The 16,821-nt window shown below is 32.9% G+C and overlaps 1 protein-coding gene across 3 annotated transcripts in view; it reads right to left on the reverse strand.

Moving 5' to 3' along the window:
- CSTF3 (cleavage stimulation factor subunit 3) overlaps positions 1-16,821 on the reverse strand; it is a 67,681-nt gene that overhangs the window by 20,854 nt on the left and 30,006 nt on the right. For all 3 annotated transcript variants that reach the window (XM_045557750.1, XM_045557751.1, XM_045557752.1), the window contains one exon: positions 273-305. In XM_045557750.1, the coding sequence (XP_045413706.1) occupies positions 273-305 (33 nt within the window). The remainder of the gene's footprint in view (positions 1-272; positions 306-16,821) is intronic.

Raw genomic sequence — 16,821 nt, forward strand, 5'->3', positions numbered from 1 at the left:
CAATTAAAATCATTCTCATGATTTTGGTCAGTAGAGTATAATTATTTTCTTTTCCTGAACCAAAATTTTTATGGTGAACATTTATAAACATATAAAAAAGTTGAATAGTTGAATAAGTACAATGAACACCTAAATAATCAGTACCTAGAGTCAACAGTTGTTGACTCTACAAATGTTAACAGTTGTTAACATTTTCCCATATTTGCCTTATATATATTAAGTCTTAAGTTAAACTTCAACATAAGATTTAAAGTATTTTTAAGAGGACTCACCTTTTCAACCTTGTCATAATTTTTAGCTTTAATCTGAAGAGAAACAGAGAAAAGTATGGGATTTACTTCATTCTTTTTAAAGTATCAAAACAATATTTCTGCATTTTTGAGCAATTTTTGGACCAATTTTTAACCAACTCTGCAAATTCATCCCTATATTTTCCTGTCAATTTTGCTCTTCAAAAATAATAAATAGGCCAGGTATGGTGGCTCACACCGGTAATCCCAGCACTTTGGGAGGCTGAGGTGGGATAATCACTTGAGGCCAGGAGTTTGAAACCACCCTGGACAACATAGCAACACTCCATCTCTACAAAAAATAGAAAAATTAGCCAGGTGTGGAGGCATGCACCTGTAGTCCCAGCTACTCAGGAGGCTGAGGCAGGAGGATTAATTGAGCCCAGGAGTTCAAGGCCACAGTGAGCTATGATGGCACCACTGCACTCTATCCTGGGTGAAGAGCAAGACCCTCTCTCCAAAAAAACCCCACAAATAATAGATGTTTGAATCAAAACATATAATATGCATTATAAATATGCCTGTGTAAATCTAATCTATATGGATAGATTTTCATGCACTCATTTACAATGAAATTTTGTGAATTTAAAATTTTATAAAATAGTCACAAGACAAATACAGAAATATATACCTGATAGATCTACCCAAATAGGATTTTATGTATATACTGCAGACAAACTTAAAGCTTTACTTTCTCCAATAGCTACTGAACAGTCTGAGCAGTAAAAAAGATGTGTAAATTTTGACTACACATAAATATTTAGCCACGTCATCTACCTGCTATACTGCAGGCACTGTGCTAGGGACTGGGCCTACCACAGCAAACAAGACAAGTCCGTCCCTGCCCACTTAGAGAATACAATTTTATGGGGAAAGCAAGACAAGGAAATGGAAGGTCATTATAAGAGATTATGGTAACAGCTAACATGGGGGGAGTACAGGGTGCTACAGGAGCATTTAGTAAAAGCCAAAAAACGTAGACTTGGAGAGTTGCCAGAGATTTCCTAGAAAAAGTCATGATCTTAAGGATAAGGTCTTTGGTAAAGAAAGAGAAGAGTTATTCTAGGCAGGAAGAATAGCATGTGCCAAGACTAAGTTTCAATATTACTAGATTTCTCTTTCTTTTGAATATTTTCATTGGATGGTAGGTGGGATTAGCTACTCAATTGTGTTAATCAGCAAATCTTTGCTTCACCCAGATAGGTAAGTAAATATCTTGGTTGGTTAGAGAAGTTTTGGCTTGTGGTCCTTTTCTTTCTAGTACAGTACAGAGAAGTTTTCCCAGTTTTCTGGCTTAAGCTGCTGGCGATGAGAATGCTGATGACAGTCTCTTTTTCTTTTGCTGATAACTTTTTCATTCTGGACTTGTAAATTTTCATCTTCATCTTCAGAGTTCATAAAATTTCAGCATATGCCTAGACATAGGTCTTTGCACTGAGGCAGTTTAGTCAAGGCTCTGAACCTTGCAGGTTCATATTCTGGCTATCCACTTAATCTCTTTTCTCCTCATCTGAGTAAGGGGGATAATAGGACCTATTTTGTTAGGGCTATTCTGAGAACTCAGTGGATAAATAAAATGTGAAGCCTTTAAAACATTGCCTAGCAGAGTCAGCACTCAATAACTGTCATTTATTATTATCACCACAAATTCTGCTTAGAATTCAGCATGTCCTTTGAAGCTATAGACTCAGGCCTTTCATAGATCAAGACTTTTCTTTTTAAAATAGTCTCTCTTCCATCTGTTCCATTTTCTCCTTCTAGAACTCCTTCTGATTCTGTCCTTGAAATCTGTTATCTTTACCCTTTGAGGTTTTAAAATAATTTGTCCACTAGATTCTCCAGGCTATTCACTTAAGTTTTCAAGTGACCATTCTCTTCCATTTAACCTACTGCTGTATTTGGTTCATAAATAATGGTTTTGGGCACCAGAGTTTAATACTGCACTTTGAATATTGTGTTCATATTATTATTTTGTTCCAGTTGTTGTCTCTCTCCTCCAGCTGCTCTATTTTGTTGGGGGCCTGTCCTGACAGTTTTAGTTCATATTCTTTTCTGATTGCAGAAAAGATGTGCTGTTATTTTTTCTGTTTATTCACTGAAGCTGTGTTGGCAGTCCTACAAGTTGACCTTTTCCCTACCATGACAGCTGTGTAGCAGGTGTAGGCACCAAACAGGCTGCTGCTAGTCCCCTGCCAAGGAACCAGAAAGAAATCTCTGCTCAAGAGTAGGGAGGACTCAACCTGCCTGTTCTGTTCCTTTTTGGTTTCCAAGAGGCCAGGCTGATGCTAACATTCGTCTGGCATAGAAAGGCAGTTGAAATGTTCCAGGTATTTCTAATGTCAGCCTCTTAGTCCTTGCCCTAGGCTCTCCACCAGCCCTCTTCAGTGAGACTCCCATAGAACCTGAGGCCTCCTTGCATCCAGCTGCTTGGCTCAGTAGAGGAAAATAGGCTAAGTTTGAGAGTGGAAGTGAAGTAGGATGAGTTCAAATCACCAGCTTCCCAGATGCAGATGAGATTATATACAGTTCTTACACTTGGTCAGGAAAACCAAAACTACCCATTGGGAAAATTGACAAAGAATACAAATAGTCCAGAAGAGAAAATACAAATAGTTAAAAACCATATGGCAATATGTACAAACTTCAAATGTGGGAAAGATAAATTATTATTATTTTTTGAGACAAAGTCTTGCTCTGTTGCCTGGGCTAGAGTGCCGTGGCGTCAGCCTAGCTCACAGCAACCTCAAACTCCTGGGCTCAAATTATTAATAAAATAATAGATATCACTTTATACCCATCAGAATGGTAAAAACTTAAAAAGGGCATTAACACTATGGAAGCTATGTAAAGAAAAGGGATTTCATACATTGCTAGAGGAAATATGAATTATTATAGCTTTTATGGAAAGCCATTGGTAAGAGTTAGTCTAATAAAAAACATGTATCTTTTGACTCAGCAATTCCACTTCTGGGATCTATTCCATAAAGATAAAATCACCAAAATATAAAATTATTTGTACAAGGTTATTTACTGCAAACTTTGCAGTAGCAAAAATAGTTAATGAAATAAATGCCCACCAATAGGGAAATGGTTTAATAAATTATGGTGCATCCACATCATGGACTATTATATATGAATATAAAATGAATTAAAGCCATAACAGGTAATTGGGAGGGACTTCTACAAGATATTAGTGAATGAAAAAATGATAAAATGCATATAATATAATCCATCTTTATAAAACAATGACTAAAAATAAATCCTATGTGCATGTTTATATATGATCTTATGAGCATAGAGAAACGTATGGGATACCCACAAGGTTGTTAAACATGGTTATGGTTGGTGGGGTGATATGGGTGGAGGGAAAAATAGAGGCGAGGAAAAAGAGACTGTACTACAAGTACATGATCTCATTTATGCATTTCAGTAAAAATTATGTCTATTATGTGTATGAAATATAAACCAAAAAATTTTTAATTTTATCCCCTACACAAATTGGTCCTGTATCTTAAATTTATGAATTATTTTTTCAGTTGTATTAGTCCAATAAATATACACAACAAAAGACACATTTTGATTAATATAGAAAGACTCACTGAACTTTAATGCATGGTCACTGATTTGTCATTCATTAATTCAACCAATAAATATTATTTGAGAGCCCTTCTACAGAGCTTGCACTGGTGGCATTACCATAGCAGCTATAATCTCATTATTTTCTAAAGATCATTCATTTAAAAAAATACTTTAAAAAATGTTATATGGAGATTAAATGTGCAGTGTGATAAAATGAAAATTATTTGATCACATTGCATCAATTACTTAATCTATTCTAGCATCAGCTTTCCCACCTCTAAAATAGGAATGATAATATCTATTTCAAAGGGTTGTTACAAAAATTAAAAAAAAAACAAAACTATACAGCATCTAGACATTCCAGGTGCTCACAAATCATACAATTAACAAAGATATGAACCAAAGGAGTATAAACTTTTCATTACATCTTCTCTGAATACAGCTAATATAAATGAAGTAGCCAGAAAGAGCAATGTTGTTATTATAATTGGGCCCACTTGGTAGAAGAGCAAAGGTTATGGTGCAGGTCATACTCAAATTCCATTATTGGCGAGACTAGCATACCAACACCCTGTCTTCAGCCATCCTACCACCAGTCCATTTTTCTTCTTTAAAAAATTATCCTGAGCATTATTTATTAATATTTCTATGAAAACATCTTACCTATAAGTTAAATATTCTTAAATATATTTAGCATAGTCATGTGCATTTGCAAAGGAATCCATGCTACCTGATAATCAAAGCTTGGTTTAAATTTTAAAAATAAAGAAAAATTCTTGATACTTTGAATTTTTTTAAAAGCTTTTCTTTTGACATCTGGGATTGATTCTCAGCTTTTTCTATCATTAATCAACAAAAAATGCCTACATTTAAATCCCATTATATGCATACAAATAATTTTGCAAAACTAAGACTTATAGTTTATCTATTATAATGTTATGTAATTTTAAATGACAGAGACTATTAATAAAATTGTCTTTAGTTTCCTGAATCATTAGTTCTTAAACTTTAATCTGGGGTGATTATTAAAGGTATGGATTTCCATTCTTTCACCGGAATCCCAAATTATTCTTTTTTTTTTTTTTTTGACAGAGTCTCACTCTGTTGCCCGGCTAGAGTGAGTGCCGTGGCATCAGCCTAGCTCACAGCAACCTCAAACTCCTGGGCTTAAGCGATCCTACTGCCTCAGCCTCCCCAGTAGCTGGGACTACAGGCATGCGCCACCATGCCCGGCTAATTTTTTCTACATATATTTTTAGTTGTCCAGATAATTTCTTTCTATTTTTAGTAGAGACGGGGTCTCACTCTTGCTCAGGCTGGCCAAATTATTCTAATGCAAAGAGTTTCCACACTTTGGAAGCACTGATCTAGAAAATTACCATATATTTACTTAATACCCATTAAATATAAAATGATTGATTTTTTAAAGCTGTTGGAAATATACCAAAACACAAATACTTGGTGTATCTGTTTATCATAAAAATTTGTCATACAATTACATCTTTACCTTTTAAATGAATTATCTGAATTTTACCAAGATATGAAAAGTTGCTGTAGAGGGGAAACAATAATATTTTTAAATTTGCCAACTTCCTAATAATTATTTTTATTTTATAGAAGGGTAAGATAACTGGAATAATAATGTCAAGATTAATTAAACCTTAAGTTTCATTAAATTCAAATAGTGGTTATTTTGGGGAGAGTAAAACAAGTATAACATACTGAGTAAACACAGATCTCTTCATACTTTTGAACACTTCATACTTCCAGTCCTGTGTTAACTTCCACAATTATTTCCCAATCATTAATATGCCATCAATTGTCTTTTGGAACTAAAACTATCCTCAGAGCAATTATTGGAACTAATGATTACAGATTATTTAATTTTGTAAAGTATAAATTTTATCAGAAGAAAAATGTCTAATAAAACTTTGATTAACTGTGGTAGCATCCATTTTTAACAGTTTAAATTAGCCATGCCCTTTACCTGGAATGTTTTATATGGAGATCTAAAGAAACCACAATATTTAGTTGTTCAAAAATAAGTTTTTCCTAACTAATGTTAGGAAAATTTTTCATGTTTCATTGAATATTTTATGAAATGTTGATGTAAATACCTATAAAATGAACATTTTTCTCAACAGATAAATAAAACTCTATGTCAATAGCATTTTGACATTCGATTTTTTTCCTTATCCCTCAGGGAAGAATATCTGATAAAATCAGAATTTTTAAAAAGTATGCTGTTTTTTAAATTGTCAATTATAAGAATCATTAATAAGTAACTTTAAAAATATATTTGACAACCTAAAGGAAAACCTAAGTCTCTATATACTTTGTTTAGGTTTTCACACAACCATTTGGAACAAATCAGTGCTTCTGTTTTCAGGCAGTACTGGGCACATAGCAGAGGCAGGGCTGGGATCTATCTAAAGTGAGTTCATAGGCCAATTGTTTACAATAAATGTAATGAGTGAATGAATTGCAGACTCACATTCCTAATTTGTTTCCTGCATCTTTTCTAAAGTATAGCACATGCACTTTTGGGACAATCAATTTAAATTGAGTTTGAGATGCAGAAACTGTCAGATTCTGCTTGTCTTAATTATCCAAAAAGCTTAGCCCCAATCCTGAAACCTGAAAGCAAATGGAATCCTAAATATAAACTCATCTTCTGTTGGTTCACTTTTTCACTACTCATTTCAGCTGCTCTCCTCTCTAATCCCTATACTCTAAAAATATGTCTTAGAAGATTACAGAATGCAAATAATTTTAAGGAATTTGGGAAATACCAAAGAATGATATTTTAAGATCTACAAACAGGTTTTTAAGTTGCTGGAGTGGTTACAGAATATTCTCCTTTCCACCACCCACTCCCAATTTTAAGGTAAAGATATCAGGAAAGTAGTATCTGCAAATAAATACATTTTTATTCAACAAATAATTACATGCCTACTATGTGGCAAGCCCTGTTCTAACACTAGGGATACAATAGGGGATTAAGCTAAGTCTTATAACTCATGGAGTTTTATTTTAGTTATATTTCAGGGATGGAGTCTACCTAAAAAGCAATTACCTAAAGAAAATAGATAATTTGTAGCTTTTGCTTATCTGTACTTCCTAATTTTTCCTACAGTTGTATTGTTTCTGCAATTTATAATTTTTCTATTAAATACAAATATAAATGTATACCTACAACATACACCAATTTAGATTTAACAGGATGCCAAAAACTGCTGATGTTCCATAAATTTTCAGTTCTGCAGTCACTGAAATATATCAGAACTATTTGTTAAAAATGAGTGGAAATTATAGACCACTGTGAGGTCATTATGGTTCAAATTAAAATATGCTAAACAAAAATATGATTATCTTCATGTCTATATTTACTTCCATTTTGATTCTTTGTACCAACCATTAGATATTAATTTATATTCCACTTTCCCAAGCCAACTAAAAAGTATTTGTCATGTGTCCTTAGGATTTACAAAGTGGATATGGGGATGTGGACCTGAATTTATAATCTAGTTATAAAAGTTTATAATCTAGTTAGAAACATAAAACTAAGGTTGAAAACAATATAAGAGTTTCAATTTAAAGTATTTTGCATATGCTCCATGTCCTATAAAATTTAGAGGAAAAGGAATTCCATGCAAAGTAGTGTTACGAAGGCAAGCTTCAATGAGCAGATGGAATCCAGGCCATTAACAAGAAAAAGGGGTTTGTGCCTGTCAATGAAATAACTTGAGTTTCAGAAGTTTTCTGTGGAATAGTGAAGACATCCACAAGAAAAAAAGAATATGCATTGGAAAAATAGGTTAGCGGATTTTGGTGAGGGTCATTACAGAGGGTATAAAAAGTGAGGCAGAGTTAAATCTGATACCCAAAAAACCTCAGTGGATGTCACTGTGTATGATGAAAATAGAGAAAAGATGCTCATCAGTAGGTTGGGCAGTACAGGTGGGAGAGAATACAGTGCTGTGGGGTGAGGCAAGCAGGTACTAACTACATGAATAGTTATAATACTATTGTCTATCATCCTTAAGTGGTGTAATATTGTCCTTGGCTTGGGGGAAGAACAGGGAGAGAAAACTAGTATGTAGAGGGAAAAAGTTATTTTTTCATGGGAACAAAAATGAAAATGTTATGAAAGTTACTGTACAGTCAAGTTTACTTTTCATTAGGTTTATTATGAGACAACATAACTCAGGTAGAAACTATCTAATTAAAGTTAGCACATAAGGGACTGGTTTCATTAATAAGACAGCAGGATCAAAGATGCATATTTGAGCCATTTGTAAAAAAATTTTTTATATATACCGAGAGCATATACCTAAGGCATTAAGTATAGTCTCTGAAGTGGAGAATATCAGACAAGCAAAGACTCATTTCCCAAAAATACACATTTCCCAGGCAGAGAAAAGAAAACCCCAAAGAGTACTTGAGATAAGAAGAGAAACAGGATAAAATCACATCTAAGAAGTCAAAGGAGAATATTTTAATAAAAAGGGACCTGGTGGAATAAGCCACAGGTCAAAAGTAAGGAGGCTATAGAAAAGATCAGTGGATCTGGCAATAAGAAAGTCACCGCTTATTTATTACACGTTTACAAGTTGAAGCAATCAACTTCTTAGATTATGAAATTAATGACAAAATACTATTACTAGTAACATTTATTAAATACTTAATGTATGTAAGCACTACTCTTAAGATTTTATATGTATTAGCTCATTTAATCCTTAGAACAGCACTCAGGAAAAGTACAATTATTATTTTCCACTTAAAGACGAGAAAACTAGGCCAGGCGGGGTGGCTCATGCCTGTAATCCTAGCACTCTGGGAGGCCAAGGCGGGTGGATTGCTCAAGGTCAGGAGTTCGAGACCAGCCTGAGCAAGAGCGAGACCCCGTCTTTACTTAAAAATAGAAAGAAATTATCTGGCCAACTAAAATATATATAGAAAAAAATTAGCCGGGCATGGTGGCGCATGCCTGTAGTCCCAGCTACTCGGGAGGCTGAGGCAGTAGGATCGCTTAAGCCCAGGAGTTTGAGGTTTCTGTGAGCTAGGCTGATGCCACGGCACTCACTCTAGCCCGGACAACAGAGCGAGACTCTGTCTAAAAAAAAAAAAAAAAAAAAAACGACGAGAAAACTGAGGCACAGGGAGGTTTAGTAACTTTCCCAAGATCAATCGCACAACTGAGCTCTCTTAACCACTGCACTATTCTCTCTCAAGCATGATAAATGTATGAGGATATTCACTGAAAGAGTACTTATAAATATAGAAAATTTGGGAACCTAAATGACCAAAGTCAGAATGATTAAACAAATTTTGCAAATTATGCTTTGTCTAAGCAATAGAATGGAATGGATATATACACACACACATATATATATATGCATACACACATAAAAGATTTTAAAAGCAATGATGTATATTTATAATACTGAATGGAAATATATCCACAATACATTATTTAAAAAGTGACATTTTAAAAATATATAATGAGTAGGAAGAATGCACACAAAACTGTTGACCAAAAATGTTATTACTGGGATGGCTGAGATGACAATTGTCTCAGTTACATTTCTGTAACATATTTTATTTCTATAACAATTGCATAACAGTAAAGAGACTTGGGGATTTTTTTAAGAAAAAGAAAATCATAGCTGATTTTGGAAGGTAAATTCCTCCTTATAGTAATTCATTGGAATTTTTCTCTGAATATAAAGCTGTTTTTAAATGCTCTCAAATTCTCAGTTAGGCCTACAAGGCTAAAAAGTTACGTAACTGCTGGGTAAATCAGGCAATACAGATTTCAATCAAGACTGTTAAAGGTAAAACTTTGGCTTAAATTTGATTTTGTTCCAATTTATGGTGCATCTGTCAATAACCATCACTTAACCTACATAGACTCAGACTGTCTAAACACCTAAACTCTTTGTAAATAATCTGTCAACACCATACAAAACATTACCTTTCAAAGAATAATTAATCTGCAATTTTTGAGTGAGAAAAATATAGCAGCAAATTTAATTTTTGAGAAAATGAGTAATTTGGCCTGAAGTTTCAAAAATCACTAGTTAACCTTTGTGGCTCCTCCTAGGTCATCTCCCACATCACCCCTCAAAAGATCTGTATGGCACAGATCTTCTTTCTAAAAGGTAAATTAAAGTTGAGAATGAGAAATGCGTGCAATGGTTTGAGATCCTAGAGCTGTCAAGAAGGTAAGAGAATTGAGTTTATAAGCCACTAATCTAAAAAACTCCATTAATTCCATGCTGCATAGCCAGAGTGGTACTCAAGCAGATGTGTTTTAGATTTGCTTCCCTCAAATATCCAATATCAGTTTACTGCACATCAACTTATTCTACCTGCTAGCTTAATTTACAGCTTTTATGAATTATCATAATAAAAAAAAATCCTTCCAGGCAAATTTAAAATATTTTTCAACAATACAATTTCTCCAGGATGACTACAGGAACTCTATACATTGCCTTAGAAAATATCTCACCCCATTCTCATTTGCTGAATTAATAGTCTTCCATTAGAGTAGTCACACAACTGGTTTTTTTAATGTGTAGAGGGAAAAATTTTCAGAAAACCATTTACTTAAAACTCTCCTTACAATTCATTCATTTCTCACTACACTTTTCACTGCATACAATTTGAAAATGGTTGTTTAAATAAATATAGCAATTACATCACTGGACTAAAGCCTCATTTTAACCACTTCCTCTACCATAGGTCATTCTAGTTAACTAATCAAGATAATTTCCTTTCCATTGTGATAGATTCCTATCAGAATACCATTGCACTTACTTAATTTTCAATGGTATCCAATGGGTTCACGTATTTTTTTCTATGTATCTTCCTTGTTGCCAATTTAATTCTACCTACACTTTAATACTGTGAAATCAAGCATAACATTTATACTAAATGTCTAGTATGATATCATGAGTAATGCTTAATTTAGCCTTTCTTAAAATCACTATCCTTTTTTTTTCCCCTTGAGATAGCTTCTCGCTTTGTGGCCTCAGGTAGAGTGAAGTGGCATCACTGTAGTTCACTGCAACCTCAAACTCCTGAGCTCTCATGATTCTCTTGCTTAAGCCTCCAAACTGGCTGGGACTACAGGTGCATACCACCATGCCCAGCTAATTTTTCTATGTTTAGTAGAGATGGGATCTAGCTCTTGTTCAGGCTGATCTCCAACTCCTAAGCTCAAGCGATCCTCCAGCTCTGGCCTCCCAGAGTGCTAGGATTACAGGCGTTAGCCACCTAGCCAGGCCAAAATCACTTTTGAAAAACAAGATTAAGTTTCTACAATGAAATGGACACAAATTCAATGGATTGCATTTCCCTACTTTTTAAACAACTTGCCCAATCCTCCAGTATTTTACCTACCAACATTCATAATTATAGAAATAACCCACTTCCTCATTCCACAAAATGTACAGCACATTCTTTAGATGAAATTATTCCATGTTTTTATCAATACTGCCACTCTAATACTCTTAACTTTAGATTAGAAATTATTATATTCTTATATTACATTCTGTAGCTCTGCTTTTGATAGCTATCATTTTATCCAAGAAAATACAATCAACATTTGTATTATGACCCAATTCTAGTTTTCTCAACCCTATATGCAAGTGTATTTTTATTTTGTTATTGAAATGACCTTATTTAGTCTATGGCCATCCCATCCTAAACGGGCTCAATCTTGTCTGAAATGACCTAATTTCAAGTTCCTTTTTAAAAAAATGCTTATCAAATATCTTCTAATCATCTTTTTCATCAAAATAATATATGTATTCAACATTGTTTTCTCTATTCTTGGATGAACCATACATTGGCCATTTTTACTAAAATTCTGAAGGGATTTAAAAAATCATTACCTGGCTCAATTTGGAAAATCATACCAGCAAACTTTGATAGTAAAATACCAATTCTAAAAGGTTAATCTAAAGAAAAAATTATGAATGTGTAAAAATATTAAAGTAAAATTATATATTTGTTAGTTTCTTATAAAGCAAAAACTGGAAACACTATGAATGACAATAAAGGACTGGTTAAACAGTATATATCTAGAATGTACTACTGTGCCACCATTAAAAGTGATTTTGTAGTACAACTAACATAAAAATATGCTACCATGTGAAAACACAAGTTACAAAAAAGAGGTCTACTAGTAACAGTGCTTATAGTTTAAAGGTAAAAAAGTAGTGGGATTATGGATTTTTTCCCTCTATGCTTATAATTTTCTAATTTTTCTACAACACACATATATATTGCCCTTTAAAATAGAAAAACACAATGTTTCATTTTCCTTTTTTAACAATCATAAGTTCGGTTTTGCCTCCCATCTCTTTCTTTCATGTTTCATTCATTTGAATACCATTTCCTTATGCTTGTCTTTTTAAATTGAACTAATTCCAAAAATTTTATTTGTCCACATGACAACTATTTATGAAAGCTTACTATGATAACTGTATTTTCTTAGTAGTCCTTCTAGGTATTATTCTGCTTACTCACTAGAAAATAGGTGAGCCAACATCATTTTAAAAATTCCACAAAGGCACTGACTTTCTTTATTTCACAGCACCTGGAACAGAGCCTAACATATAATGGACATTCAATAAATAATTGCTAACTGAATATGGATAAAAATCTACCAGTTACTGTTTGTATATCCACTAAAAAACAACTTATAGAATATTATATAATCTTAAATATCATGGGAAATGAAAAATGTATGTGTAACTTTTATAGAAAGTTCATTGTGAGTTCTATAATTCTTGTTAACATTAACTAAAAACCTCACTTCAACAAAAAAGTTTAGAAACAGCGCTAAGTATTATACTGTCAGTCAATTCAGACTAAAATGGAGGACTAAGTAAAACTCTAATACGAATTATGAAAGTTAACAGATTTTCACATGGTTTAGATTTTTCCATATAAGCACACCCAAATCAATTCCATTTTCCATTAATTCCCTTGAACAGAAACATGGTTTTTATTTCCCAAATACCCACTGTTTCAAATAGCCACATAAAAGATGAGTAATTAGGGACTTCAAAATAGAGGTTTGAGGTAGACATAGCCAAGAAATCATCTTTACAAAAACCAAAGAAAAATTCAGGTAAAAAAGTATTAAATTCCAAAAGAATCAAGAAAATTGAGACATGACTTTTCTTCTAATAGGCATGTTCCAAAACTGAAATTTTTGGCTTCAGTCCTAATTTGAAATTTGAAGTATTTATCTCCAGAATATTTATAAAATAATCTATTAGGTACTTAGATTTTAAAACTTTTTTCCTAACTTCATAAATTCCTGAGTGCATTTCTCCAAATAGGGCCACATTTAAAGGCTTAAGAAAAACATGCCCTATTTTCCCTGGAATTTATGTAGTTTGAAATCTTTGGTTTGTTATTTTACATTTTATCTATTCCAAATAAGTGTATGCTGACATTTTCCAAAGTGATGCCACCAAAGGAAAAAATTACATTCAAATTCTATAAGGAATGTTGTCATTAAGGTTTTAGTAGACAAGAATGAAATGAAGTATACTTGAATTCCTGCTATAAGAACAAGGCCCTCTTTGTGCTTTCACTCAAATGTAAATAAAGTTGAAAGGAAAAACCTGAATAGCAAGCTCTGGGTGAAGACGGTGATGCTTCTGCCAGCAAATGAAGTGTAGGGGGAAGGTTCCTATAATCTAATAAACACATATGGTGAGTCTTTTTAGTTGATTCTAATATATGGGTCTAATTTTGCCCAGGACTAATGTAACAAGTCAGTGGAGCTGTCAGATTATCAAAAGCTGTGACATGTAAGAAATAATAGGAAAGTAAGTTTCTTCAGTTTCTGAAAGAAGCTGAGCTCCTGGCAGTCTTTTCCCAATCACTACCTAAACCTAAGGGAGGACAGAGGAACCACTGTTTTATTCCCCTCTCCATATCCCATCATCCTAATGCAAAATGCATATAAGGTATAAAATAATCTAACCACGGGCTTTCAAATTGCTACAGCTGAGATACGTTGTTGGAAAGGAAGGCTTGCTTGTTGGAAAACCAGATTTTATGAAGTGTTTAAATACTTCACCAATGGGAAAACCGGTTTTGAAATGTTACTGTTAGGTAAATATAACAAATATAATCTTTATACATAAAACTGACTTCAAAGAGATTGCTATGATTCTTGAAAGATGTCTTCATGATTTTGACTCTATTATTTTCTACAAAATGACCTTCATGAATAGCTCAAGAAGATCTGAAGTGTGAATCAAGATTTTTCTTCACAAGTATTTTATAGGCAAATCAATTTCAGGGAAAATAGAATATAACTAGCAACAGAAATATGCCCTTATAAAATCTACTTAAAACTATTTTCACTATATAAGGATATCTGAGTCATTGCCTGTCTTTTTAATGTTGAGATGCAATATACAAAGCTTACAAGATAGATGAGAAAAATAATTTACAAGCATAAGACTTAATTTAAATGGGAAATTAGAGGTTTGACAAACTAAATAAAAACCTAAGCACAAAATTATGTATTTGAAAGAAAAATATTTAAAGTAGGTAAATAATACCAAAATAACAAAGAAAAATTAGTCTTACATTCCAGAACATATTTATCATTCCTTCCATTCTAACAAGATAAACAAGCTTAAGCAATAAAGATAACACTATTAAAATGTTATACCAAAATTATTTGAACTCCTAAATAAGGAATCATGCTAACGTGAAAAGTTTCCCTTAAGTTCCCTAATGTGTTCTTGCAAATAAGAAAAACAAAACAGAAAAATGGACTAGGTAGAGCAGTTCTCAGAAAAAGAAACCCAAAAGGCTCTTAAGATAAAAATATGCTCAATCTCATTTATAAAAGAGAAATGCAAATGAAAAACCACATTGAGATGACCATGTTTTACCTATGAGTATTGGCAAAAATTAAGAGGACTTGGGGAAATGGGTTCTTTCAAGGATTATCAATGGGATTTAGAATTGTTGACAACCTCCGTGGAAGGCGATTTGGAAATAGAAAATTCAAAAAAAAGTCCTGCATACTCTGATTCAGGAATTCCACTTCTAGGAAATTACTCTACAGAAATAGTCACATAAATGGAAATGATGTACACAGTTACTCACTGCAATACCATATGTAATAAAACATGGCAAAGAACTTACAGAACCTGTCCTTCAGTAGAGGACAGGTTAAAAAAAATACAGAATATCATGTACTTGTAAAAAGAAAAAGAGACTTCCACAATTTACTTTGTTAAGCAAAAAAAAAAAACCCAAAAAAACAGCCAGGTGCTAAACAATGTATTAATAATAGGCATTTATTAATGTAAAAAGAGAGTAAACACATGCACGTGTGTGCATTAAATGTCTCTAGATTCTGAACACTGTCACTAGGGAATGGAACTGGTGCCCGAAGGACAGGGGTAGATGACTTTTCACTGTAGGTTCCTTTTGTATTTTCTGATTTCAAACCTTATTTTAAAATATATACATATGTTTTTAAACTGTTCTTTAGGTGATATATAACCTTTTCTGGCTTCTTTTACATTTAAACATATTTCTGCATTTTCACCATCAATTTTCAAAACAAATATTTCAAAACCCCCCAAAATGTACAAAAGATATAGAATATACAGTATGCATACAGAAATTAAATGTATAATATTGTTAAACTATTTAACTAATAATATTTTTAATGGAATGAGAGAATAGTGTAACTCTAGATCATATTAAAAATATTAATTTCTAACCAAATCAAAGAATTAGACATTTAATAATAAAATTATTGAAGTAATATGCTTGAGTAAAAATTTAGCTGAAATTCAATATTTCAGAAACTACTTGTTTGATGACATAAATCATAAGCTTCTGGCACTAAACCAATCAAGTGAGATTTATAACTCTACTAATAATAAACATAAAAATAAAATTCATAATCATCTTTGCCCTGAAAAAAAATGAAGCTAAAAATATATCATTAATTCCAATTGCAATAAAAGTCCTTTAACTTAGGAGAACTTTCATTGAAACAGAATGACTTTGAGGGAGAAACTTAAGAAAAATATTAAGAGTACCCTGATGGATACTTAATAAATGAGCTTCTTATTCTTAATGTTATATACATATATACACATTTAAGTTATACACAATTGGAAATGTCCAAAAACACATGTGTAACTTTGACAATGTTATTTTAACATTGCCTAGAAATGTCTTTATGTCATCTCCACAATTTAAAGACTTTGTTTTTAGGTACAGAACTTTTAAGTTGAGCTGGAAGCAGTGGCACACACCTGTAGTCCCAGCTACTCGGAAGGCTGAGGTGGGAGGATCCCTTGAGCCCAAGAGTTGGAGGCCAGCCTGGGCAACACAGCAAAACCTTGTCTCTAATAATAATAATAAACTTTTAAGTTGACAGCTCTTTTCTTTCAACAAATTGAGGAGACAATTCCATCATCTTCTGGCTTCCCTTGTTGTTGTTGTTAAGATGTCAACCTAACTGCCATTCCTTTGAAAGTCATTTGTCTTTTTGCAACTGCATCTGTGACTTTTTATGTTTAGTTTTCTATAGCTTCATTATTATGTGTCTAGTTGTAGGTTTTTGGTTTTAAAATCATGCTTGAGATTCAATGAACATCTTGAATCTGTTGACTGAGGCCTTCAATCATTCTGGAAAATTCTTAGTACTTAGCTCTTCAAATTGTGTTTCTGCCCAGTGTCTCTCCTCTACTTCTAGAACTTCAATTAGAAATGTTTTTCACTCTATCCTTTGTGTCTCTTAAACATCTTTCATATTTTCCACCTTTAAGCTCCAATCTGCATTTCTTCAGTTCAATTCTCTCTTCACCTGTGTTTGTTAATGACCAAATCTAATTTTAATCCTAGTTTCTGGAGTCCATGCAGATCTCTTTCTGCTATATGT

This window comes from Lemur catta, chromosome 7 (assembly GCF_020740605.2).
Source record: "Lemur catta isolate mLemCat1 chromosome 7, mLemCat1.pri, whole genome shotgun sequence".
Classification (NCBI taxonomy): Eukaryota; Metazoa; Chordata; class Mammalia; order Primates; family Lemuridae; genus Lemur; species Lemur catta.